The sequence below is a fragment of the Podarcis pityusensis genome (assembly GCF_964106645.2).
Source record: "Podarcis pityusensis genome assembly, chromosome: 2".
Taxonomy (NCBI): Eukaryota; Metazoa; Chordata; class Lepidosauria; order Squamata; family Lacertidae; genus Podarcis; species Podarcis pityusensis.
Genome location: NC_138029.1, coordinates 48971135 through 48998694, shown reverse-complemented (window position 1 = coordinate 48998694; position 27560 = coordinate 48971135). Strand labels below are relative to the sequence as shown.

The 27560-nt window shown below is 42.3% G+C and overlaps 1 protein-coding gene across 1 annotated transcript; it reads right to left on the bottom strand.

Annotated features, from left to right (window-relative positions):
• Window positions 1-125: 125 nt before the first annotated feature.
• Window positions 126-27373, bottom strand: RARS1 (arginyl-tRNA synthetase 1). Its single transcript, XM_080995249.1, has 15 exons — window positions 27227-27373; window positions 24931-25065; window positions 22930-23124; window positions 18368-18479; window positions 17236-17336; window positions 15788-15909; window positions 9500-9620; window positions 8031-8160; window positions 7410-7514; window positions 6003-6181; window positions 5274-5383; window positions 3620-3725; window positions 1628-1800; window positions 1220-1467; window positions 126-340 (listed from the first exon to the last, which is right to left on the bottom strand). Exons 1-15 carry the CDS (start codon window positions 27269-27271, stop codon window positions 231-233), a joined length of 1992 nt encoding a protein of 663 aa, XP_080851375.1. The 5' UTR covers window positions 27272-27373; the 3' UTR covers window positions 126-230.
• Window positions 27374-27560: the final 187 nt, after the last annotated feature.

The following is a 27560-nucleotide window of genomic DNA, read 5'->3' as shown; positions in this document are numbered from 1 at the left end:
CTTGTGACTCTAGCCTTTGCAGGCAAGGTCAAAATGATTGTTTGTTTCACCAAAAACTGGCATAACACTGTATATACACAGTGAGATCTAAGCAGTTACAATAAATACTGCCCTACAACATGGAGTAGAGACACTGAAACTTAAACATTTTTATTTTTCAAATAGGCCAGAATAGTCAACTAAATAGTTCATTTTTGTGTGTAGAAAAGTTATCTGAAAAGTCAACATAGTTACATTTTCTGCACTGGTTTGATTCCCAAGATGTCAAAACCTTTGGCCATAACAGCAGCTGTTGCTTCGCACAAGAGCATTCGCCACATGTTCACTTTCACTATTTTGCCTACACAAGAGACAAAAAAACCAAGTGAGATATGTTGCTATCCAGATTACTAGTCAGCAGAGCCAGCTGTCTCTCTCTCTGGTCCCTTCACATTTCTGTGCAATAGTACTCCACAGTACTCTGCTACATCCCAAGGGGGCACGGTGGAAGCCCACTGCTTTGAAACAGTCCAATCACACCCCAGGCTTGCAAATTAGCATGGGGGCTGCACTCACACTCCAGAGGGGAAGGAATGCTGCTCTCATCAGCCTCTGCTCTAGGACTGGTATGAAGGCTTTACCCAGCAGCACTACAGCCGCTTTTGAGTCCCTCAGCCACCATACACAGAGGGACCAAGTGGGCAGGCAGCTGCCCCCACTCTGGCTCATGCAAGCAGGGCACTTGATCAGCTGAGAAGCAGGCTTTCCTAAACCACACCCTCTTCCTCCCTCCTGGAGGGCGGCGGCAGTCTCCCCTTTTGTGGAGGGGAGACCTGGTTGCGCCCCCCCCCCCAAAAAAATGTGCCTGGGACCACCCACCCGTTATGCCACTGTGCTGCTCAATTAAGAAAACAGTACCACTGCCCCATGCCTTGGAAATTTCAGTGATTGAATCAATGGACCACTTAGTTCCAAAAAGGGAAAAGAGTAGATTCCTCTAAAATGTTTTATTCTACTCATAGAAAAACTCCCTGAATAACCTTTACTCTTACTCAAAATTCAAGTTAAGCTGCCCCTCTGCCACAACACATACATAAAGTAGATGTTTCTACCCTTTTAGTTTACAAAGAACCTTGAAGATATATGACTGGGGTACCTCCCCTTACATCCATTACTCTCTCGGGCCCCCTGCAACCCTCTATACTTGTCCCTTATCTCCTTTAAAATGAACTTAACTCACCAGTTTGTCTGTCTTTTTCCACACAGTAGCAGTTGTCATAGAATTCAGTAAATGTAGTAGCCAGTTCATAGAGGTAGTCACAAAGGGTGTGCAGTAAAAGATCATCTAAAATCTTTTGCAAAATCTCAGGGAACCTCAAAATGCATTTGCCTAGTTTCCATTCCTTCTCATGGTCCAATATTATCTCCGTTTGTGTAGCTGCCTTCTGCAGTGTCTCTTCTCCAATATTGGCCAGCCTTGCTATAGATCTGCCACAAAAACAAGTCTCATATTAGACTCAATAGGAATGCAGCTGAGTCGATCTTCCAACATCAAAGTTGGAAATGCAGCAGTATCAGGCTGTAATTGTCCAATACATGTATTTAAACCTCACAAAGTCTTAAATTTAGAAGCTAGCAATTTCTTTACCTGATTCGCGTGAAGGCATACAGCAAATAAGCAGCAGTATTTCCTCTGTCGTCAAGCATTTTGTCAAAAGAGAAGATATAATCATTTATTCTGTTATGGGAAAGATCTGCATACTTAATGCAGCCAAAGGCAACTGAGGTCTGAGCTGCCTTCAGTTCTTCAGGAGTAAGAACCTGTGAGAGAAATAAAACACATATTGTGACAAGGCTGCACCAAAAAACCAGGGGACAGAACTGGGGAAACCTAGACTGAACAGCAACTGAAGTGAACCCAAGGCAAACATATTCTGAACAGCTGAAATCATTTGAGCAGAAGCTTGATACATTCACAGAGTATGAGACCAGCCATGGAAGTGGTAGCAATTACACAGCCCCTGGCAAGGTGACCAGTGATTTCTACAGCTTTGGGACAATTTTACTCTGAGCAAATGAAGCTGATGTCCCATGCAGAAGCCACACACAAACTGATCTACTAACCTGTCATTTTATCCTCTGCTGCCATCTACTGGAATGCAAGAAAGATTTACTTTGTGGACCAGATAAAAAGTTCAAGCAACAGAGTTTGGGGGCGGGCGGGGCTTTTATTTTCATGTTTTAAATTCAATATTCTTAAAACGTGAAGCTTGAAAAAGTCCAAGGCAGATATAGAGAACTTGTGGCCCTTGTGGTTAAGACTGTAGTGCACTCTAATATTTCTAAACATTGGCCACAGCTCCTAAAGCTGATGGGAGCTGTAATTCAATCACATATTGAAGGCCACAGACTCCCCACCCCTGGTCAAGAGCTCATGTAGTCTACCTAATCCTCTGGAAGATTCCCCTGGGAAACTCTCAAATAAGCATAATGTAATAGCCAACCATGTTTTGTACACTGGTTCTGTTGAGCAGAGGTACACATGCTCTCCTACAGGTGGTTCCACTTTTAGCTATTATGGTAATTGACCTATTACCCCCCAATTATATTTGGTGTTTTGCAGCACAATTGTGAGTGCTGCAAGTTAGACAAATAACATGGATTCATTACTTTAACCTATTTCCATGAGAAAAATCCAAAGCTAACCTAATTCAAAAAGAAATTATCAAGATCAGACCCCATCTTTCTTCTCTTTGCTTTTAAGTAATAACACTGGCACTGCGAAATAAAATGTCATATTCATGTTGATGGAAAGTTCTGTGCGCGCGCACACACACACACACACACACACACACACACTAGTTTTGCTAGTCAGCTGCATTCTTTCAATTCTGTTACTTCTCATTTATCCTGTAATCCTAACAGGATCCAGACATCCACAGAAGACAGTGTCTGCAGTCAATACCACTGAAAACAAATCTTTCTGCTCATTTCCCCACAGACTTACTTTTCATATACATTTTCAAATTTGCTTGGGTGCACAGGCTTTTGGGGCTCTGTATAGTTAAGTACAGAATATATCACATGAATTTGTAGGAACGAGAATGAACACCAACTGTCTATGCTACCCTATTTCACTTCGGAGAGATTTGAACAGCTTTCTCCTAACACTAAGCAGTGAGGTCAACTCCCCGGACAAAGTCAGGGAAAAGTACTATTGGCAACACAGCAAATTCACTGCCATCATATGATGAGGCTAGACAAATATGTGGACAGACTAACAGAGCAATCATATCTTTAGAAAGCTGGCGTAACATGCCTATTCCAAACTTCCCCAGAAGAATTTCACTTACACTACCCTTTTTGCTGACTAAATTGCACTGGGTTGCTAAGTCACATGATCCAATTGAGTAATTATCTCCTTGTTCTGTCCTACTGTCTTAAATTCTGCCAGATGAGCTCGGGTGAAGGACTTAAGCTGCCATAACTGGGAAAGGACAAGATCTGCTGAACTCTTAACCCCGGCAGGTCTTGGGTTGGGTTTGTGCTACAAGCCAGCAACATGCTCCCTTACAAGAACCAGATAGAAGAAGAATAAAGTCTACTTTCTTGACACTGGAAAAAGGAAGCCCATTGTTACCTTATCTCTTTCCTTTTCCTTCAGTTTGTCCATTGAACGCTTAAGTCCCTCTTGAAGAAGGTCAATCAGCCGTACCGTATCTCCAGAACGGGTTTTAAATTTTTTTCTGGCAACAAAAGATGGAAATTGTGGCTTTTCTAAGTAGACAACTCATTTTCAAGTAGAAAGTTTTACTCCAGATGAAAACAGTCAAACAGTGAAACTATTGCTGGTCTTTTCACCAACATAGATACATTATCCCAGACACACACCTTGTTGCATGAAAGATACAATAAATATTTTGTTTCAGCTCAAGCACTCCATCACTGAACTACATAGATTTTAAATTTGTGGCCACACTCATACCATTACAATTCAGCAGGATTATAATCCAACTAATATAGGGATAGAGAATGTATTTAGATAAGGAAAAAGAGAGAGGAAAGATCACCACAGCCCCAGGAAGGAATGGGTACAGTCAGTTATAAAAAGGGGAAGGCAGAAGTAGCAAGTGTTCCCAAAGCAAAACAGTACACTGCTCCCTGCTCTTGAGTACTACCTACCTTGTGATTGCTACCAAAACAGATAATAATACCCATAAAAAGTGCATAATGTGTAATGGGCAGATATAGTTGCACAAATTTCCAATTTCCAGCGCAGACAGCAGAATCCTGACATGCATATCAAGAAAGAGATTGCACAGCTGTTCTTTCATTATAACCATTAGGAACAAGGGAACAGATGTAAACCAATATATGATGTTGTAACATAGCAGTGAAGCTTCCGAATGTACATCAAAGAAGCATGTATATTTACAATGGGCCACTAGGTTGCAGTGAGGATGCAGTGCCATACACCTAACGAGAAAAGTGCAAAATGAAGGTAACGCTGGAATAGTAATGGCTATTCTCTAAATGTGAAGTGTGCCGACAAATAAGAAAAACTCAACAAACTGATTTGGTACATGATTTCAAGCTCAAACGACAGAAAAAGAGTTAGGCCCAGGCAGGCACTCACAATGAAAGGTTTGGGAACCAGTAATGCAACAGATGAGTCCAGTTATTCAATAGCACAAAACACCATCCTGTTAAGTCCTATAGTAAAATTTCTGATTTCAGGAACATATTTGCTATTATCTACAAGTTATCTACATGTTGACCAGAAGTGAACAACCAATACAATGCATGACATTCTTCCTACATGATTATGTTAGCATTGAGACCCACATTCACTGAAGGATTTATCTATTCTTAACATTGCATTTTTCAATAACTATAGCAATGCACAACAATCAGAATCTACAAGAGCTGCAAGGGTTGCCGAAGTCTGTGTACGGAACCTAAAGAGGCACACTTTCTACCATAACTACCATGTTCCTTGCACACACACACCCAGGAGACACTTTAGGTGGGAAATGCTCTGGACTCGTTTCTGAAGCAGCACAAGGAGCTGCAGCTAGAAGGCAAGAAGCCTGGAATTTCTAATGTGCAGCCTATGGGGTGCTCTTACATAAACACAAGGATAGAAGATTTGAAGTACAAAGCCAATGCACATAAGGAGTTCCTTGGTGATCACATGACACATCTTTAACAGAAAAAAATCCTGAGCTTTCCAGTCTGTGAATAGCAACACAATTCAGTCTACTGTATACTGAAGAAATTATCTGCAAACTTACTTGTCTTCTCCCAACACCACTCCAAAAGCAGCATGAGTTACTCTGGTCACTTTGGGGTCATACCAGCCGATCATCTGACCCGCTGCAAATATGGTTTGTAAGTGCACAGCCTGCAAAGCAACACGTCATTAAAGCAACTGATGGTAAAGCACCAGCACTAACATAATAATAGAAATGTCAAACTGGAAGGGACACTCAGGGTCATCGAGCCCAGCCCCCTGTAATGCAGAAACCATAACTAAAGACTCCCTGGTAGATGACATTCCAAACTCTACATGTGTTAACTTTGCTACATTAAATGTGCATTCTGTAGCCGACCTCCTTTGTAATATTTACTTTGGAAATATTTAAGATAGTATTTTAGTTACCGGTTAATTCTGTGACTCTGGATGCATACTTTGTCTTTTACTTTCTTCAGTAATATTGTATTCTGGATAGTGTTGTTTTTAATGTTTTAATGTGCTGTCAACTACTTTGAGTTTTTTTCTTTAAATATATATATAAATGCTTCTACCCTTTACAGTACTGTGAATAAGGTGGCTTGATCTGTAGGCTTAAAATATGGGGTGGATGTAATTTATTATGATTCAGAATCCTGTTTTAAGACAAAGGAGAAGCAACTAGAAAGAGAAGAATACACTAGTGTGTGGTTTTAGTGTCACACCAACACTCAAAAAGCTAAAAACCTGAAAAACAAAGGACTACAAAATAAAGGTCAGTGAAACTCACCTGTCCACTATCTACCACATAAATTATACAATCAGCTTTTTCTTCAAACAGTCTCTGTTTCAATGCTGCCAAGTCTGAGGTGTCATATGTGAACCCCCCATCAGATTTCACAATTGTCAAGGGAACGGAATACCCTGGAACAAATACAATCTTCCGACCATCATCCACTTGCACAAATCCTAAGGGTAGAAATAAATGAATGAGAAATAAGGTTTGGAAAGCAAGGTATTTTTACACAGTAATGTACAAATAAAAACACAAATACAAAACCTTTCAATGAAGAACACTTAACAACCAACCTATTTTGTCATGCTACAAAATGCCATGACAGCAGGTATACAGAGTTAGAACCTACACATTCTCCTGGGATGTGCTTTTTTCCATACCTACATTTGCCAAGGTAACACAAATGTGGGCGCTGAGGGGAACCTGCTAGTGAGAACTGGCAGGAGGGATGAGTGTTTAAAAAGATTTTGCACCTGCCAGTTCTCTCCAGCAGAGCTCATCCACCTCTGGGTCATTTCCTCATGGCTGGTTTCAGAGGCTGGTTAAGCAAAAGAAAACAGTAAACACAGCCTGGAGGGTGGTGGTAGTGAGGAGGGCAAGTAGTAGACTTTAGGATCTCTCCTCTTGCTGAGAGGTTCTTTCCATAAGTGCCCCTGCTGCAGCATTTGCATGTAGTTCGGTGCTCAAACATTATCTTTCCAAATGCACAGTGCCATCTTTTGAATAACCTTTCGTTCCCACTTTGCAGCACTTCCATCTGGTCCCTGGGGCCTCTACTCCTCAGCTTTCATGCTGGCTGCAGAATGAGGGCTTTTCTTCCTTCCTTGCTAGCATGGAAACTGGGGAAGCAGAAGCCCATGTTGATTCCTGATCTGGAAGCTTTAACCTTTTGCTGCCTCCTGAGAGCCTGCCTAATCTGGATCAGCCACTTGTAATTTGCATCTGGAAGAACTTCAACTTGCTTCAATGGGAGTTTTTTTCCTTAAAGCTAACAGCAGCTGCAGGGCCATTATCTACTTTTGGACTACAGCAGTAAGCAAAGTGTTAAAGCCTCTCTGCCTCAGGATCCCTAACCAGATCCAGAGCCCTGCCATTGGAGCAAATGAGAAGTTTTCTCCCAAGGCAAACTGTAGCAAAGACAGTCTCTGTGTGTGTGCATGCACAAGCAAGAATGGATTCATGGGATATGCTTGAATGGATGGGACTGTGTCACTGCCATGCGACCACCCTCCCCCCAGCACACTATTTCTAAAGGACTGTGGTTCTTGGGTAGTAGTGGTAAGGATTCCCCACTTCTATGGTAAAATACAAGCTTATCAAAGAGCTTTAGAAACCCATTGTACTATGGTGAAAAACAGTCTTGAGGAATTTAATTGCCCGTTCTGCAAATAGTTGTGTTACCTCCTTCTTCAAACTCCTTCACGATATCATTCATCTTATCTTGATAATAAGATTCTCCTCTCTCTATTATGGTGACGTCCAAGCAATCGTAGATTTTTTGGAACTCTGACCAAGAAAGAGTGAAATGAAGAATTTTGAGCCCTTTCATTTACTTCATATAATGCATCATCAACATCATAGTAAAATAAGGAAATTGAGGTACTGGCTTTAGAACAGCCTTGCTAGGTCATGTTTGTTCACTACTACTAAAATGCTGCTCTAAAGAATCAATCTGAACACATCTAAACGCTAACTGTACTTTTTGCATTGCCATTCAGCTACAACTTTTAAATTTGTTTTCCTTCACACCTATATATGTATATTTGTGTGCGCACATACAGAAACACACACACAAAAGCACCTGAGGTTCTCACTCCATGCATCTAGTTTAGAAAAGATTTTGTCAAAACAAAGGTGCCACAAGCTCTTTGTTGTGACTCCTGAAACTATCACCCTCAAATCCCAGACAGGGCTTCAACAACAACACTAATAATAATCCTCATCATCCAAAACTGCCGAAAGTGGTCCACTTGAAAAAGAGGCGGATCCTTAAAAGTTAGAGGTAGCATAATTCCTAGTCACCTTTCCGGGACACATCACATATAAGTTTCCAAGCTTTAATGAAATCTGGATTTTTGCTCTGTAATAGCACCACACATCGGTATGCGTGCTTCTTAAACTCCTCTTCTGTGTCAAATCTTCTCTTAGATTCCTAGGTTAAGAAGAATACAGACACCATGAAACAATATCCTCCACAATATACTAAAACAAATCAAACAAAAGCACAGGTAATAAATAGTAAAGAGAAATACTTTTAATGGTCGAAACAGATCAAATAGACAATATTGAGTCGCCTAATGCTTAGATTAATATCCCAGGGGAACATCCACCAACAGCAGCCTGAACCTCTCCATGTATTAGCACATATAAATTGTTGTGCAGTATCTGGAGAGGATTCTCCAAGTTTCCAATGAGAACTAACTGAAGAATTAGTCATCACCGAAGAGCCCTGCATCCCAGCAACTCTCATTTTATGAATTCTCAAGATAAATTGATAATCAAGAATTATGCTTAATGCTGTCAACGATTTGATCAAGAGCAGAATTTGATCCAATATTGTTGCCCTCTTACCCCCTCTAGAAATAGGTGATGAACAGTATCAAATCCATGTGGATTTGTGCATGCAGATCCTGGATTGGGCTTTTTAAGCCATCAGGAATGAGTATACAGAATCTGTTTGTATATTTATTTTACCCTTTTCAAAAAGGTGACTCAGCAATTAGTCCAATCTTTATATAAACTGCCTTTGTTTCAATAAGGAGGGTTACGATGCAAGGAAGTTTCAGAAGATTGAAACATTTGCAATATTAGTTGACATCAAACTGTTCACACAGTGGAACTACTTTTTCCTCTTCTATCTGCTGTAGTCTCCACAATCTGCTCTGGATGGCTGGGGGACCTTTCAGAGCAGACCTGGGAGAGCACAGAAACTGCAGGGGATGGGGGGATAGGAGAGGAAGGAGGTAGTGCTGTTACTTCAGCTTGTACAATATTTGATTTCACCCACTGTTTGTTACTAAACATTCTCTCATCCTAAGTCTCTGCACTGACTCACTTCAATCATTATGAAAGTCTTACAGCAAAATACATTTTTGTAGACGTTTACAAGACAGCTAAGCATAGATTGCAACCATAGTTCATGCAGACTTCCTTCAAATTCCTCCATGGAAATGGCTGCCATTTGATTTTTTATTTTGTTAAGTGCTCTAAACCTTCCCTCAACCAGTACTTCCTTCTGGTCTTACCAAGAGCAAAACCCTCAGGCAGGATGTATACATTTTCAAGTGCTATTAGTATCCTCTCATCCAGGGGTGGCTAACTTGTGGTTCTCCAGAGGTCGTTGCACCACAGCCCCATCAGCAGCATGGCCAGGGGTAGGGCAACATCTGGAGGGCCACAAGTTAGCCAGCTCACCTCTGAGCAATGTTAAGCAGCAGCAGCAGCAGCAGCAGCAACAGGAGGGGTAACCATATATCTGAAATAAAACATACCTTATAAAAAGCTTGGAGATCTCCAATGGGAGGAGAAACAGTCAGATAGTCTGGGAATTTATCTTGCAGGTGAGCAATAAGCATGCCAAACTGGGTACCCCAATCTCCTAAATGGTTTAATCTAGACAGTAAAGATCACAAAACAAGTGAGACTGTAAGCAGAACTGAAATATCTTCTGAATAGAGCTGTGGATAAGATACAAGGCTTGTTCTGAAGTGCTCCTGTGAAGGAAATGGACTGCTAAAAAGGGATCCAAGATGGCGACGTGAGCGGCAGCCTTGTCTTATGCTCGGTAAAGCTATATTTTTATTATCTGCTTTGACGGGTTCTAAGGGCTCTAAGATGCCTTAAGGCGTTTATTTTAGAAGTTTTATGGTTTAGATTATTTCTACTTCTCCCATAAATCTGCAAGAAAACGCGGCAGATAAAGACTGTTAAAGGGAGTAGGGCTCATTAACAGCACAACCTGCCCTGACCCTGCTATTTTGAGAAATTTTCTCCCTATTTTCTTGCCGACATGAGAGGGAAGAAACGCCGCAGGCAGCATTCCAATGAAGCTACGAGCACTGCCAAAAAACAGACAAATATCAGGGATTTCTTGCCTGACAATGACCTAAATGAGATCTGTAGAAACTTCCCCACAGCAAACAGCTATGAGGTCCTTGCTCCCAGTACTACTCATGAGGAGCCTGCCGGCATTGTGGATGGCCCACAACTAGCCTCGAGCCTGTGTATGAAGGAACAGATGGAACAGACTCTTGAGTCCCTGCAAAAAACTTCACCTGAATTATCCCAGTCACCAGCCCAGTTAAACAAGGACCGAGAGGCACTGGAACTGCTAATCTGCCAGACTGAGTTGATAACACATACCATCACCAACTTATATAAAAGGCTGGATGGGATCGAAAAGAAGCTTGAAAAAGTCTTTGGCTTGTTCAGTTGCCCCCCCTCACTTCCTCAGCTTAACAATATTGCAAACTCCGCTCACCCCTGCCCAAGTGTGCAGGCCAACCTTGCACAAAAACAAGTGAGATGCCTGCCCAACCAAGTACAAAACTCAAGTCTGCAACTCCAGAACAGCAAACTTGCAGTACTGGTGGGAAACCACCCCTTGAATTATAACAAATGGGCGGATAAACATTCGGTCACAAATTCCCTGACCCAACTGCTGGGGCAGACATTACGCCCCGTAGATATCGTGGACATCTCATGGCTGCCTTCTGGACCTTATATGAGACGTATGGTTATTAACTTTAGATCTGCCCATTTCGTTGCAAAGATTCTAAAATTAAGAAACCGCACAAGAAAATGGTACATCTATTTTACAAGGGTATTCACCAATCTGACCCGTACACCGCTATGCACCAGGATAGGTGCTGTCGGTGTTGATGCTGGGCCTGTGCGCCATAAAGAACAAATAGACGGGGGAATGGAGCCGGGATCTATTACCCCACAGGGAGTGGCAAGCCTGCCCGCAAATGACTTAATTGATTTCCTACACCCCCCGCTTGGTACCCTGGTCTCTACGTGCAACGAGCCTGGCATTGGACTACCCAAGCAAGACCAGTCTGAAATGCTCTCGTCCTCATATGCCTCGATGCCGGAATTGGAGGCTTCCATTATTCTAAGCCCAATACGCAATCAAGATCCACAGCTTTTGTCAAATTTTGACCCGCTAGCAGTACCGACGCAAGATGCAGCTGTCGACCTGCTACCTGTACAGCCTATACGGGTCGGCAAAACCCTTGCTCAGCGAAAACCAGCTGAACATCATGATACATCAGCTGAACAACATGATATTTGTAACGGTGTCATCGAAGATCCTCTGGGCCAAATCAACCTATTGGCCCCCCAGTTAAAGCTATCACACCTATCTAGGGACCAGCGACCTCAAACCTGGAACCACCAAGCAGGGCAGATAGAGGAGGAGCCCAGCTCAGGAGCCTCAAACCACCGGAAAAGAGATTGACTGCCACTATTTCCACCATCACCCTATTTCCACATTCTATCCTGGAATGTGGCGGGATGGCTATCTAAGCAGGGTGACGTCGACCTTCTGGATTTCCTTACAAAATTTCAGATTTTATGTCTACAGGAGACATGGTGTCTAGATCTCCATGTCCCCTCTTTACAGGGATACGAAGCCTTTGCTACCCCTGCGATAAAACCAAATTCCCGAGGCCGACCTAGTGGTGGTTTAGTCACTTTTGTTTCTACCAAGCTAAAGTGCAAGGCCCGGCAACAGCAGTGGGTGAAGAGTAACAATTTACAAATCTTACTTATTTCTAGCAGTGAAGGAGGAGATTTCCTTTGCTTTAATATATATATCCCTCCCATAGGCACCCCTCCCCAGTCGTCACAAATCTGGGAAGATTTAGAGCTATGTTTGGAGAAGGCTGAACTAGAACTCCCTGGCATGGATATCCTGCTGGCAGGTGATTTCAACGCCAGGATAGGAAATGACATTAATACGTACTGCTCTAAATCTCAGTTCCTGCCAGAGGCAGATTGGTTTATTCCCTGGTCCTCTGACGATAAGGTCTTGAATAAGGCAGGCATTACATTAATGGAGACTGCCTTCAAACATAATTTGTATAATTTGCATGGTACCCATATGGACAGGTCAGGGGGTTTCTTTTCTTTCCTTGGACCTAGAGGTGCGAGCGTTATTGATTATATCCTGGTCTCCCCAAAACTCTTGGAGAGGTCACAGGGCTTCAGGACTTTCAATAGAACTGAGAGTGATCATCTTCCTATATCAATTTCACTAATTCCCCGTGGTTTGGAGGATCCGCAATACCGCAATCACTGTGCAGACCCACCTCCAACTCTGGCCCTTCGTAGGCGTAAATGGAACAGCGACCTGGAATCTAAAATCAAACTACACCTGCATTCATCAGACTTACTGGCCTTGAGAGACCAGTGTATCTCATCTATTTCTGACCCCTTTTCAACATTTCAGCAGGTCTCAGAGTCGCTCTTCCCACTACTCACGAATTCCAACCCTCCCAAAAAACAAAACAACTCGAGGGCCTGGTTCGACAAAGACTGTAGGAATCTAAGATCTTTGCTTAGGAAATTACAAAATAAGGTAAAACAGGAAGGGACCCTGTCCTCATTGGAAAACCTGCACAGGTGGCGTTCTCATTATAAAAATACTCTAAAATTTAAGAAATCCCTCTACAGAAAGGAACAATGGGAGGCACTTGACAAAGCGATCAAATTGCGGGACGACAAAAAGTTCTGGGAAATAATTGCTCAGGGAGTTTCACCCAAAGGGAAAATTGTAACCAACAGTATTTCATCTAACTTATGGTACCAACATTTTTCCCGGCTATATACAGCTCCAAACATTGCTAAACCGAGCCAGTTCCCTCCTCTTAAAAACGATCTATTAATGGGCTGGGATCCTGTTACCGAATCAGAATGTTTACAGCTAATTAAAACACTCAAGAATGGCAAAGCTCCCGGTGAGGATATGATTCCTCCTGAGGTGTTTAAACTAAATGCCCAGTGGTGGGCTGCTATTTTGGCCCAACTTTTTACGGTAATAAATGATATATGCAAAATCCCAGAAAACTGGAAACTGAGCCTGGTAGCCCCCATCTATAAGAAGGGAGACCCCCAAGACCCCTCAAACTATCGCCCCATAAGTCTCCTGGACATTGTGTATAAACTTTATACTCGCTACCTGCTAAATAAACTGGTTGACTGGGCTGACCACTCTAACCTGCTTAATCCGGAACAGGCAGGGTTTAGAAAGGGCCATAGTACAACAGGCCATTGTTTGGTACTACAGACAATGATAGATAAGTATACAAAGGTACATAAGAGCAAACTTTTTGTGGCTTTTGTAGATCTTACATCCGCTTTTGATTCAATCTGTAGGGACAAATTATGGCAAAAACTATATGAAACAGATATTGATAGACGACTTCTCAAAATACTTAGAGAGTTACATTCAGACACCACAGTTAAAATCAGAACTGGGATGTCAGGCAACTATACTGACCCACTGCCACTGGGGAAAGGGGTTAAACAGGGCTGTTTGTTAGCGCCGTTCCTCTTTAATTTCTATATAAATGACATTGTTCAACATATGGCAAAGTATAAGTCATCAGCTCCTGCCCTGGAAGGCAAACACCTGAATATATTACTATATGCTGATGACATGGCTGTCATGGCACTTACTCGAAGGGGCCTACATAGCATGCTGGAGGGGCTCGCAGCTTATTGTTCCCAAAACTCTCTAAAGATAAATTATGACAAAACAAAAATTGTGGTATTTACTAGAGCTCGCCACACATTTAGATGGTCTCTAGATGAACACAAAATTGAACAGTGTCTTTTTTTTAAATATCTTGGTATCACTTTCCAAGCTACATCTAGCTGGCTTGCCCACTTCAAGACTGTAGCCCTTCTAACACGTAGGACAATCGGTGCTCTGCTCAGCTTTTTTTATTCGAGGGGAGGGCAACTGGTGATCCCGGCACTAAAAGCTTTTGTTGGAAAAGTGATTCCCCAGATGCTATATGGAGTAGAACTCTGGGGATGGAATCAGAAGCTGTTAGAACGGCTCGAAATCTTCCAAAATTTTTACCTCAGAAGAATTCTAGGCCTCCCTCAGAGTACTCCGGCAGCTCTCCTAAGAGTGGAAGTAGGATTACCTTCTGTGTCTGCCAGGGCCCACTTAAGATTCCTGCGTTTTTTCACCAACCTCACAGATGCCCCGAACACCTTATTGGCTAAACAAGCCTTTGTATCATTACAAAATAATACTACTTGGCATAAAAACCTACTAGATATCCTATCCAGATACAATCTACCTGAGTTTAATACCCTTAAATTGTGGAGCCCTGATAAAGTTCGGGAATGGATCTTTGAAAAAGACGCCTTTTTGGACTCCACAAAGATAAAAAACTCTGGGTTTTCCTACTGGTTTCCCCGAGTAAAAGCAGTCAAAATCTGTGCCAACTACTTGGTGGAGATCACTGATCCCACCCTTCGGAGAGCTTTCACTATGGCACGGTTTCAAACACTGCCAACTGCATATCTGACCGGTAGATTCACAAAAACCCCAGTAGAACATCGTTTATGCCCTTGCCTTATGAAAATTAAAGAGGATCTTACACATTACCTCCTCTATTGCCCCATCTACTCGGGCTTTAGAGACGCATTGCTGCAAATTATACCCAACTCTATAACCAATCCTGAAGATAGAGTAAAATTTTTGTTAGTTGATGCAAACCCACGTATTACCCATGTGGTAGCGGTTTTTGTGATGAAGGCCATGAAAGCCAGGGAAAGATTTATGGATGACAATGTAAAGACCCCTTCATCGTCTGTTTAACTCGTTGCTTGTTTTCCCTCTCTTTCTATTTTGTGGGATGAAGGTTTTGTTGGCGTAGTATGTAATGAATTTTAATATTTTTTAACTATTGTTGTGTTAATGTTTGTGTACAGGCATGGTCCTCACAATAAACGGATTTGATTTGATTTGACTGCTAAAAAATATTTAAAAATCATGTATGTGGTTTGTTTGGGGATTATGGGCATAATTTATTGTGCAACTCATACACCATCCTTTCCTAAAAAACAAGTTGGAAGGTGATTTAATTTTCTAAATTAATTAGGCAAATTTGTTGCAGTAAAATTATATCTACTACAGGATGAAGACCGTTGTTCTCCTTTGAAGCTTTAAGATGTTTGTGGAGTGAAATACAGAAGATAGGTGACTCCAGGCTATAATTAGGAAGCAACTTGCATTGACATTCAAATCAAGTTAGATCTCAGTGCCGTGTTGTATGGTGTATGTCAAATGTCAAGGACAGTAGGTAAAGGGCAAGTTGGATGCATTCAAGCCAAAGGTGGGGAACTGGGGGGGGGGGGGCAGATCTCTATCTGGCCCCACCCCACAGGCCAAATTTGACAGGTGGGTGGGACAACCCTGTCAAAATCCCTTGTGCAGGGTTCCCAGATGCTTTGCAGCTACACCACAAGAGGTGTGGCCAGCCCTGCTTGGCACCCTGAGAGGCTCTGAGAAAAAGAGGGGGGGGGTCTGAAAGAGTTCTAGAAGGAAAAGTAAGGTTAATTAAAGGATGGTGGATGTGTGCAGGGTTCAAAACATAGGGTTCTGCAGTGATTTTCATAAAGGAATAGCACTTCCATGGAACATAGCAACACTGCTGTATAGGCAATTACTGAGAATCCACATTGACAAGAGACATGAAAGCGTGTGCCCATATACATTTTGAGCATTTATGCAATTCTACCATGGCTGGACTTACCTTAGTACATCGAACCCCACAAACTCAAAGAGGCGGCACATGCTCTCCCCAATTATAGTTGATCTCAGGTGACCTACATGCATCTCTTTTGCAATATTAGGGGAGGAGAAGTCAATCACCACCTTTATGTAGGACAAGAAATGAAAAATATGCGCATTATAAACAGTGCAAAGTATTTTTTCAAAGAAGCATCATTTATATATATCTGCAATTAGGAAATGCACATAAACACTGGCTGTTGTACACATTCACTGGTTATTGTGGGAAGCATGAAGAGAATTGCGCATATTATGCGCTCGTTAAACATAATCTCCAAGTGATGTTGAATGACTTCCTGCACCAAGTACTGCATATGCACAGGGCCTAAGTGAGCCAAATAGTGAGTATTTTGTTCACGCTGTTCAGTTATGGACACCTTCAGATACTATCCACACCGACAAGGTAATATATAAAGTCCTGTTTACGCTGCTCGTTTGTGCAAGTTCTACATGGCGGCTGGTGCTTACACTCACCGTGCACCCAACTGACCTGGCTCACACATAACAGCAAGCCAAACCATGGCTTAGCATGAGTGGGGAAACATGCAGGCTTCTGGAGGGAAGATTACAGCTGCTTCACTCCTCCCTTAATTCTGCTGCTCGCTCTCATGCTATCTGGGCCCTATCCAAACCCAGGCTTGCGACTTGTCATGCTCCAGACAAACCATGAGCTGTAACCAAAGTTTGTTCTTGGTTTACAACTCATGATTTATTTGAGAGGCAAAAAACACAGATCTTGGCTTGGATGTAATGATATGTCAAACCATAGCTTAGCACTGGGTAGCAGAGCAACACCATCAGGAGAGGAGCATGGTTGCTGCAATTCTTTCTCCAGGAGCCTGCGTATGCACGCTTAGCATTATCTGCAAACTGGGCCACTGACCGCTTCACAAGGTGTCAAAAGTGTTGAACAAACAAAAAACTAAAAGTTGATTCACAGAACTTGTCAAAGAAATAAAAAAATAAAATAAAAAAATGAAGGGAGGCAATTCAACTAAATATTAGGACTAAGCAATGGGACTTTCTGACTTTCTGCCTCTCCTGTAGCAGATGTGCAGGGGAGAACATTCAATGAGAATCCTTGGCACTCTACAGAACACAACTCAAAATGTCTCCTTTTACATCCGTCAAACATTAGAACACCAAAGATGCCCATTCACATAAAACACTTCAACGCTAACAAGACCGGGGTGGGTGGGGTGGAGGTAAGGAATGGCTGCAAACAGCCACCTCTGACCTTAAGAAGGGCACGGAACATGCCATGTGGGGCTCTGGAACCCTGCTCTTGTATGTCTGCAGACTGAGTGCATATTAAACAACTGAAATAGTTTATCTGCAAATGCACACTTTGCCTTGAACATTAAGCAGCAGTACCTAAGAAAAGACCCAGTTAACCATTTACTGTCATACCTTCTTCCTTTCACCAAGAGCAGGCAGCTGAACTCCATTCACCAGCATACTGCTTAGTTGTTTAGATACAAAATCCTTTTTCAAGTGCACATTAATGAAACCTTCAGAAAAGCATAAAAAGTGAAAATGATTCCTGAGACTATATACATATTAAGGCCTTGATTTCTTTTGCACAGAGCACATACTTTGCTAAAAACACAGTATTGCATAATTACCCATAACAGGGCAACTCATTTGCAGTGACAGGGGAAAAATCAATTTGATAATGATACAAGGACAAAGTGCCATTGGTTTTGATCAATAAATAACAGAAGCCAATTGTCCAGACAACAGATGCTGTCCTGTAAGCAGCCTTGGTCAGCAATTAGTTTGCTAGGAGCATCACTTTCACTGAGGGGCACTGGGTTTCAATAAAGTTTCTTCTTTATTTTGCAAGCACTCAGGTAATGTATATGATTAAGTAGAATGATAATATTTATATAGGGAAGATTATTTTAATTTCTCTCCAAAACTTCTTCATTTAAATTGCTGCTAACCTCGCTGAAAGAGCCACATTCATTTTTAACTGCAGAGCTAAATAAAATGCTTCCCCACTGTCACAAATACCAAGCTGAAACTCACAGAGAATTATCACACGGTGCAACCTTCCTAATAAATGCCCAACTGAGTACAGTCGTACCTCGGCTCCTGAACACCTTGGGAATCGAACATTCCGGCTCCCGAACGATCAAAAACTGGAAGTGAGTGTTCCGGTTTTTGAAGGTTCTTTTGGAAGCCAAACACTTGACAGGGCTTCCGCAGCTTCCGATTGGCCACAGGAGCTTCCTGCAGCCAATCAGAGGCTGCACTTTGGTTTTCAAACATTTTGGAAGTCGAATGGACTTACGAAATGGATTCTGTTCTACTTCCAAGGTACGACTGTACTCCTCTGCCTATGGAAGCCAGAATGTCACAGGGGTACACGTCAGAATTCCTGGTAGGGTGAATAGGCATCAAGCTTAAGGAGAGGATTCCCCTTATCCTCCTATAGTTCATCTCTAAAGGACTCAGAATTCTACTGAGTCATTTCATCATAATACTTCATAACATTAGATTCAGATGTCCCAGAAAAGTAAAAACAGAGTAACTGTACCAGGACCGGCGATTTCAATCTTTGCGATGCATTCATTGTCAGGAATGTTTCTGGCAATCTTATCAGCTATTTCCCTCGGGCTCACTTTTTGCTCCTTGGTTTTGAGCAGTATCTGAAAGACACAGCAAGAGGTCTCAGCACAATCCCTGACTGAGGAGAACACAGAGAACCTGAGGCAAAGCTCTACAAGCTCATATCATTTGAGCAGCTGTGATGAAAATGGAATTCCCTTTTCACAGGAATCTGTCAAGAAACCAGCCTGCCCTGAAAATCCCACTGGGTAAATATAGCAGAGGCAATCACAAACTGAATAAATACCCTAGGACCCTACTGTTATTCAAGCATATGTGTGGTCCTTTGTTGCCATTTCCTGTCAGAGGAAATGGGAGCAGCAGGAAGTTGCCAATTCCACATCTGCCACATGTAAGCCAGAGCAATTCAAATGATTCTTCTGAGTATGCATCTTTTGAGATGCATAACTCATTACAGATGACTTTTACACTGGCCTTTCCCAACCTGGTGTCCTACAGATTTTGGCTGGGCTGGTGGGAGTTGCATTCCGAAACATCCTAGAGGGCACCAGACTGCAAAAGCTGTTCTACACATTCAAAAGGGAGGAACCCACTGATCTTTATGAAAGGAATTGGTATTGGAGAAGGACAACAGCCAGATGGTCTTCCATGGCAAAATGTAGGTGATTCTAGGTTTCCTTTCTAATAAGTAGTCTTTCTATGGCAAGTACTCTCTCTCTCTGATGTATTGCTTGGCTTCAGAAAGCAATCCTCAAAAAATGGCAAGAGCGTACGTGCCAGGCGACAGTCTCTCCATGTGCCCTGCCAATGTGGAAAGCTGTCACAAATGTGTTTTGTCTTTGTACATGCTCATTAGCATATTGTGCTTGCACTCTCAGCTGGAGGGGCTAGGCGGCTATTAGTTTTAGAGATATATTGCTTGCTTTCTCCTTTGCTTTCCCTCCCTCCCGCCCGCATACACAAACAGCTCTCTCCCTTCACCTTTTAGAATTCTGCTTCCACATGTTTGCTGTTTGTCAAGTGCTGAGTGTTCTGAAAAATGTTGCACGATACATCAAGAAACTGCTCATTCACGTGGAGCAGGAGCTAAAGATAAAAGCAGGAGTTTCCAAATGGCTGGTGTCCAGAATGATTGATACAGAACAAAAATTTCACTGCTTCACTTGGGATGAAAAATATTTTTTGATGGCTGGAAAGTGTGTGGAGGTGGGTGCATGGGTGTGTGGGAGATTCCTTTTTTTTAAGGAACAGATACTATTTCAAAACAAATTTAGTGTCTGGGAAATGGCCGGGGCAGGGGGGTATGTTTACTGAAATCAATTTCAATGAAAGTAACGATCAGCCAAGCAAACATCTAGCACTTGCAAAACTGCACAAAGTAAGCAGCGACATGTCTTGGGTGTCAACGCTGGCAGAGAGAGAGCTCAAAAAGTGCATCAGGGTGGAGACATTCCATAAAGCAGCTTGTGTCCATGCCGATCTCTGGAGGGGCTGTCAAAAGTTGTGGGGAGGGAGGGGAGGCCTTATGATATCAAGGAATACAAACAATACAGACATTGAGAAACCTGCACCAGACAAGACTCCTAACAGTGACTTAATTGGGGTAAAGCAGCGGTCAAAAATATTTTAAAAAGGCACTGCAAGCTTGTGTTGGGCTGGCTGACACCCAAGTGCATATGCTAATGAGCTCTATGAAGAAAAGAACACACATTTGTGGAGCTGTTTCTCCAAAAGAAGTTCATGCCGAGAGGCTGCCGGCTGGCACGTAACAGTATTGTTTGGAAAGAGATCTCTGCCAGGCCAATTTGCTTAGCAACTTTACCATCCTCCAAGGGATGTGACAAGAAGTCCAACTTCCACTGCAAACTTACATTGATTTTTAAATCAAAGGGGGAAACTATACTGGTAAGGATTTTAGAGGTGATTTTTTTAAAAAAGGTAGCTGTTCTGTAGTTCAGGATTTAGCTTGCTGTTATTTTATTTGTTTATATGGAAATACAGGTCATTATTCAGGACAGTTTACAAAAATGAAAATCACTGCTTCATATTAATACAAATGAGTAAGATTCTAGAAAGTGTTAAGCCAAAATTGAACCATTTTTTAAAAAAAAAACATGTATTTTTCCCCCCTAAGCCAAAATGGGGAGGGGAATAAGTTAGTGTGGCCAGCAGCAATTATGCAAGCTGTAGTCCAGCAACATCTGGAGGGCCCCAGAGGCAAAATTATATTGGCTTTTCCACAAATGATATATAATCCTTCCAGGGTTGAGCCAACGCTGCAGCTCTGCTTGAATAATGGAGCTTCCTGTCACGTTCCCTCCAGCCTGTTCTCAAGATCAGTTCCCAAAGATTGGGGGACCCTCTGGAGCAGATTTTTGGGGTATACAGATGAATGGAAATCCTGTTGCACCAGCAGAACCCCATTGGTGCAGCACTGAAAACCCATAGTTTTGATGATTTTTCATGTTTGCATGTGACTTGATTTTCTTCATTTTAAATGCTTTAATACTTGTCTGCTGTGTACTGTGTTCATTTAAATGTGGCAATGTAAACAATAGAAGAGTGCAACAAAAGATTCCTCAACTGTAGGGTAGATTTCTCTGAGAAATTGAGAGGCTGATATAGAGTGGATGGTTTTCCGACTTCCGGGTTGGCGCCATCGCCGAATGGCGGACTCCCTCCGAGCTCCGGAGGGAGTCTGCTCGGCAGGGGCTGGGTCCTACCGCGCCGGCGACGCGGGGACCCTTAAAAACCACGGGCACAGAGCCCGTGGACATGGGTGACTCGGCTGGCACCATTAGCGCCCTCCCGACTCATGAAGGAGCCTTTTTAAAGGCTTCGGATCGGGTGCCGGAGAGCGGCGTGGTGCTTTGAGTCCTCTGCTTTCCCTGCCGAGCGCAGCCGCATGCCATTCGACGGAGAGCGCTGACTTCTTCCATTGGAAATTTGGACTATTAACAACAACCCGTGAGTAATTGGGAAACCGGGTTCAAAAGGAGAAAAAAAAGGAATTTTTTTTCGGATTAGGCACGAGCGGGGGCGATCTAAAAAGGAAGTCAATCCCCCCCTATTGTAAACATTCCAAAACAAGGACTGGGTAACCAAGGTCGAAAGGGAAGTATACTCTTGATAAAAATCATTAATTCCACGATGGGAAATTATAAGAACTGTGCTGGAGGAGAAGAGTGGAGGGTGAGAAGGAAAATGCAACCCCCCCTGGGAACCGGGGCGATTCGCAGAGCCGGGTGAAGAGAGACGGAGACTTTGACAGCTGTCAAAGTAGCTGTCAAAGCTGGAGAATATAAAGAGGACTTTGTTATGAGGACTTTGCTGGTCAATTTTGTTACAATTTCCTGCAATATGGATATAAACTGTCGGAAAATAAGGAACAACAATTTGACTTTTGGATTAGAGGATACAAAGTTATTACAATCCCCCTAGAGGGGTTTCAGGACATTACAAGAACGGTCGTAAGTGGAAAAATACTCCGGGATTCGCACAGGACTTGTTATCTTCTGGGAAAGCTGCAAAACTGAAATAGTATTTTGTCTACAGAGGTATTTACATTAAAGGAGACAATAGAATTTTCTATTGAAGAAAGGAAGGGACTGGACGTAAGTTTTTGTTCCTGAATAACAAACCTCTGTAGAGATACCAGATTTCTGAATTAGAACGTTTTAGCAGCTGCACAGGACAAGAAACCTGAGAAAGTGAGGAATAAGAAGAACAAAGGACTGACTACGACACGGAAAGAACAATGGTAGGAGTGGTAAAGATCAAGGAAATTAAAGGCCTCTGTTAGATTGGACGTTTGAAGTTAAATGTTATTAAAATTAATAAATTAAAAGAAAACTGGCAAGATGGAATTGGGGAGAAATTTGGCCATGACTTGAGACCTACAGGCTGATAACATATAGACTGATGGACATGGGGAATTCAAACCGGGGAAGGGGGGGGGGAGATTTGGAATCCAAAGGCTGTGTAATCATCTTTTGAATCTTTTTATATCTTTTATTTTCTATTTCTTTATATAACTTACATATGTCATTTTATTTTGATTGGACGTGTTTAAAAAAGGGAATTCGTGGAAGGAACTGGGGTGGATCTTGGGGAAAATCTTTTTTCTTTTCTTGTTAATGATGTGGGACGGTGGTAAGATTTGTACAATTCAATTTGGAGAGTGGGTTAAACAAATTAAGCTTCAAATTGGGAGTGAGAACTTGTAGAACCAAATTAATGAAAAGGGAATACAATTGGGAGGGGGAGGGGGGGAGTCCCAGAAAGTAGGTAATGAAAGTAAGGTTTCAAGTATCTTTTTTTTCTTTTTCTTTTTCTTTGTATTTCTATATTTCTGGAAACTTTAATAAATATGATATAAAAAAAAAAAAAATAGAGTGGATGGTTTTCCCTGTTCCACTCAAACTACAACATTATCACAAAGCTGAGCAATGTATATTTTCAGCTGGGTGGCTTTGTGCTGTTTGGATACAGCACTAGAGAACAACGACAAATTCTCACATTATGAATTACCTGGGTTATGCTCATAGCACTGTTGCACTGATAGTCACCAAACTTGGACTGCTGACTTGGTGTCACCAACAGTGGAGGATTTTCCAGATCTGGATACGCAGCTTTAATAGCCACTCCAAAAATGTCTTGAAGGCGACTATTGATGTTAATCATGCCTTTTGATGGCTTGCTTCTACTCCTTTCTTCCTGAAGGCTCTAAATGAAAACACAAATCTAATTATCCATCCATCAGATTGAGGAGCCCATTGGAACAGTGCATCTCAATTCAAGGACCCTAAACACAGTTCATGATTAAAATGAAATGTGTGTGTAAACACAAACACACATAAATCCTAATCTGCTTTTTACAGAAACACAACTTCTTCCAGCTGACGGGCAAAGGAATGCTTTGCACTGCTTACAAAATGTATCAGACTTCATGTGAACCAAGATTAGCAAACCCCGATGGCTGTGTCAGTTTCCATCTATTTTGACCTAGAATAAAGGGAGACATGTTCTCTTTATGTGCTCAGAGTACAACAATAAAATAGCTGCATACACAGAAATGATTTGTAAATAAAATACCCTGCTAAAGAGAATGAAGATTGTCACAGCTTCAAAAGCCTGCTGTGTGAGAAAGTAGCAGGCAGAAGGTTTTCATGTTCAAGAAATATTATTGCAAACAGTCATTTGTTTACAAGTAGACTTGTGGTGGTGTAAAGAAAACCTGCCACTTTAAAAAGCAGATTGCAACTCTCTTTTTCCCTGAGCAGAATTGCTAGATTTGGGGAGGGCAGAATGTTCCTTGACTACCCCCAGCCAGATGTACGCAAAAGTACAGCCCTAATTTACAGCACCAGAGACTCTACCAGGATGAAGTGCAGCCTCTCACTCTTAGAATCAAAAAATTGTACAGTTGGAAGGGATCCTGAGGATCATGTAGTCCAACCATAGCTGTCAACTTTTCCCTTTTCTTGTGAGGAATCCTATTCGGAATAAGGGAATTTCCCTTAAAAAGGGGAAACGTTGGCAGCTATGAGTCCAACCCCGTGCAATGGGGGAGCCAGTGTGGTGTGGTGTAGTGGTTAAGAGCGATAGTCTCGTAATCTGGGGAACCGGGTTCGCGTCTCCGCTCCTCCACATGCAGCTGCTGGGTGACCTTGGGCCGGTCACACTTCTCTGAAGTCTCTCAGCCCCATTCACCTCACAGAGTGTTTGTTGTGGGGGAGGAAGGGAAAGGAGAATGTTAGCCGCTTTGAGACTCCTGAAGGGGAGTGAAAGGCGGGATATCAAATCCAAACTCCTCCTCCTCCAATGCAGGAATATGCAGCTGTCCCATATGGAGACTGAAGCTGCAACCTTGGTATTATCAGCATCATACTCTAGCCAACTAACCTATCCAGGCATTCTTGTTCCTTGGATGTACGCTGGGGGAAACAGCTGGTGTAGATGCATCCCAGGTCAAAGAACAAGAATACTGACAATTAGGGCTGGGCGATATATTGTTCAAAACTGGTCTGAAGTCCATATTGTGGTATCAGTTTCATAATTTTTGACGTGGCAGTGTGTGTGTGTGTGTTATGGGAAAATCACAATGTGAGGAAAACAGTGAAGCCAGCTAATGCCTCTACATAGCTTCATCCTTATTTCAGACATTGTGATATATTGATATATCACAATGTTTAGCTAGTGATATATTGTGATGTTTAAAACCAGGTTATTGCCCAGCCCTAGACAACATAATCAAACAGAGAAATGCATTTCTGTGTAATTAACTATTTCAGGTTCTTCATAACATTTTAAAACGAGCTTCTTAAGGGTCAACGTATCAGTAAAACAGAACAATACTGCACAAATTTCAAAGGAAGAATGATTTCAACAGTAAGGGGGGGGGATCTCTCCTGCGTTAATCACATTTTCTCATTCTCTTCACAATGACAAATGATAATTTTGAGAATCACGACAGTCATGACCATTCGTTTACTTTTTGCACACTTCACACTATTCAGAAAGGGAACATACCTTTTGTAGAACATTTAAGCGATATTTAAGTTTTGCGTTCTCTTCCCGCAACCCTTCCAAATTTGGGGAAACTCCCAAACATCCATAGTTTTTCAAACGATCAACTTCTGCAGTCAGAAACTTGATTTCCTTTTCCTAGGATGCAAAATAGAACCAGTAGTATATAACCTACTCTTTCTTACCCTATGGTAATATATGATAGGGATTGCATCAAAATTTAATCTTTAGTGTTTATTATCCATAATTAAACTAACTACACTGTTAAAAATTAGTAGCAACAAATTCAACAACCAATCCCTAAGGAAAGACTGGTAGAACATAATGACATTAGCTTTTCATTAAAAATCTGATATTATAGAACTTTATCTAGCAACATATACAGTAGATAAACATTGCTGATTGTGCTATTCATATAATAACCATATCATCTAAGATTTCCATTAAATGTAGGCTTGTTCTGTGTAGTGCAAGCAGAACTGATTGAATGGAGCAAAGATAATCCATTATGAGTTTCACCACCACCTGAGTGAGTGATGAGAACCTATTGTTACGTATCAGTATTATTTTATTCAAAAGGTCCTACCATGCTTCCTCTTTTATGGGGAAAACTAAGAAACCAGAACTGAATGCAAAGTACCCCGACATCAGAGACAGTTTGCCTGCTTTGGCTGATTACTGAATATGTTTACCTTCACCCCTTATCAAATTTGGATACAAATCAAAGGCAGCATCAAAAATATTTTGTCTATCATCCTAGGAATACAACTGCCTGAGAAATGAAAGTGCCACACGAAACTACGCTGTGGAAGAAACAGAAGCCATCAGTCCCTTTCTCTCAACAAACCTGCTCTGTTGTTTCCTTTTGCAGCCTAGACCTTCTAGGACCTCCCAATATATTGTATGTGTATAAATACTTTATCATATAAAGTTTATCCTGAGTGCTGAAGTAATGAAAATCAGAAAGAACAGTTTCCACCACTAAAATTATTATGAAGTGTAGCCCTCAAAATGTTGCAGGTTATCTTCTCTTTCAGTTTGCCTCTCTCAAACACCTGGCAGAAATTATTTTAGAAGCACAAACAAAACAACATGCCCTGCATTTCAAAAAAAGAACAAGTCTCCACATGGCTTACCCATCATGTTCCCCAGCTCAAAAACTAGTTCATGAACTATTTCATTAAATTGCTAACCACACCTAAACTTGTGACTGAAGAGTGTCTCATGTGGCAGAATTATAGTTATTAGAAATTATTATGAAATAAAATTACTATTAGCAGATTCAGATTTATTTATTTAGCTACCTAAAAGTTAGGCTAGTAATGAGCAGCACCCTACTGTAAATGAAATTTTCTCTAAGAAATGCCCACATATGCTAGAAATTAAATGTAACTATGTGCCTCTTTAGCTTTGGAATATGGTATAAAAAAGCACCGAAGGATTTTTTAAAAAATCCATTCACCTTCTGCCAAGAGTTGTTGCATGTATCCGGTTTACAAAGAGAATTGTTACATGTCTTGGAATGCTTACTTTCCAGATATTTTAGTTTCTACTAGTACATTTACAAATTTACAGCGTCTCCATCCAAGCGTGCCCAAGGCAATGGATATATTCCGGTTTTTTGAGATTCGTTTTGGTTTAACAAGAACGTAGCAGTTGTTACCTTCAATTATACTGCACTGTTGTGCGAAAATACAAATAACTGATCGGTGGGTGAGGGCAGAGGAATTTTCTTCTTGTAAAAAAAAAAAAAAAAAAAAAGGACGGGGCAGGGGCCCTTAGGAAACCTAGCTTTGCCAATTCCAACACAGGGGGGCTTCCCAAGGTAACGCCCATGAGAGCTAATATGCACTCGCGACCTCTCTCTCCCTTGCTCTCTGCAGGGGCCCTGCCCACTTCAGACGTTGACCCGAGAGAAGCGTGCAGGGGTGGGGGCAACTTAGCTGGCGAAAAGGGCAGGTGAGCAGCCCTCGTTTTAATCATTTCTGCTGGCGTCAAGGTTTCACCCAACGACCCTGCCCCCTAAGGAGCCAGGAGGAAGCGAGAACGCCTCACACGCCTTGCTCGCACGGAGGAGGGAAGAAGCGGGGTCTGCGCTGACGTAAAAGCCTCGAAAGAGAAAGAAGCGCCGCGCTGGCGGCAGAATAAGCAACGCCTCCCGCCGCCGCCGCCTGGCCTCCTCCGAGCAGCTCCGCGCTGCCGCCGCCCCCCCCCCTTTGCCTCTGCCGCCCCGAGCCCCCCGCTCCTCTTCGCCTTCCAGCCGCGCCCCATAAAAGAGAAGGACGCACGCGCCTCTGACCTGCCGCTGAAGCCGCTCCGCGCATTGAGCCACCTGCACCTCCATCCTCGCGGGCCAGACAAAAGGAAAACCAGGACCGGAAGCGGAACTCCTGTTCTCTATGGTGAGTTCCAGGCAAGAGCGGCAGCGGGAGAAAAAATCCGTCTTGCCTCCGTGCTGGTGCTCCGTGCTCTTGCGCCCCCTCTACCGGTCCCTTTGCGCGCTCCGCTCTTCCAAGGCAAAGGTGTCTTTTTGTCCAGCCCCCCTGAGCGAAATCCGCGTAAAAGCCAAACAGAGCGAGGAGAAAACGGCAAACTTCCCGCCCACAACGGACCAAATTTCCAAATGATTATTG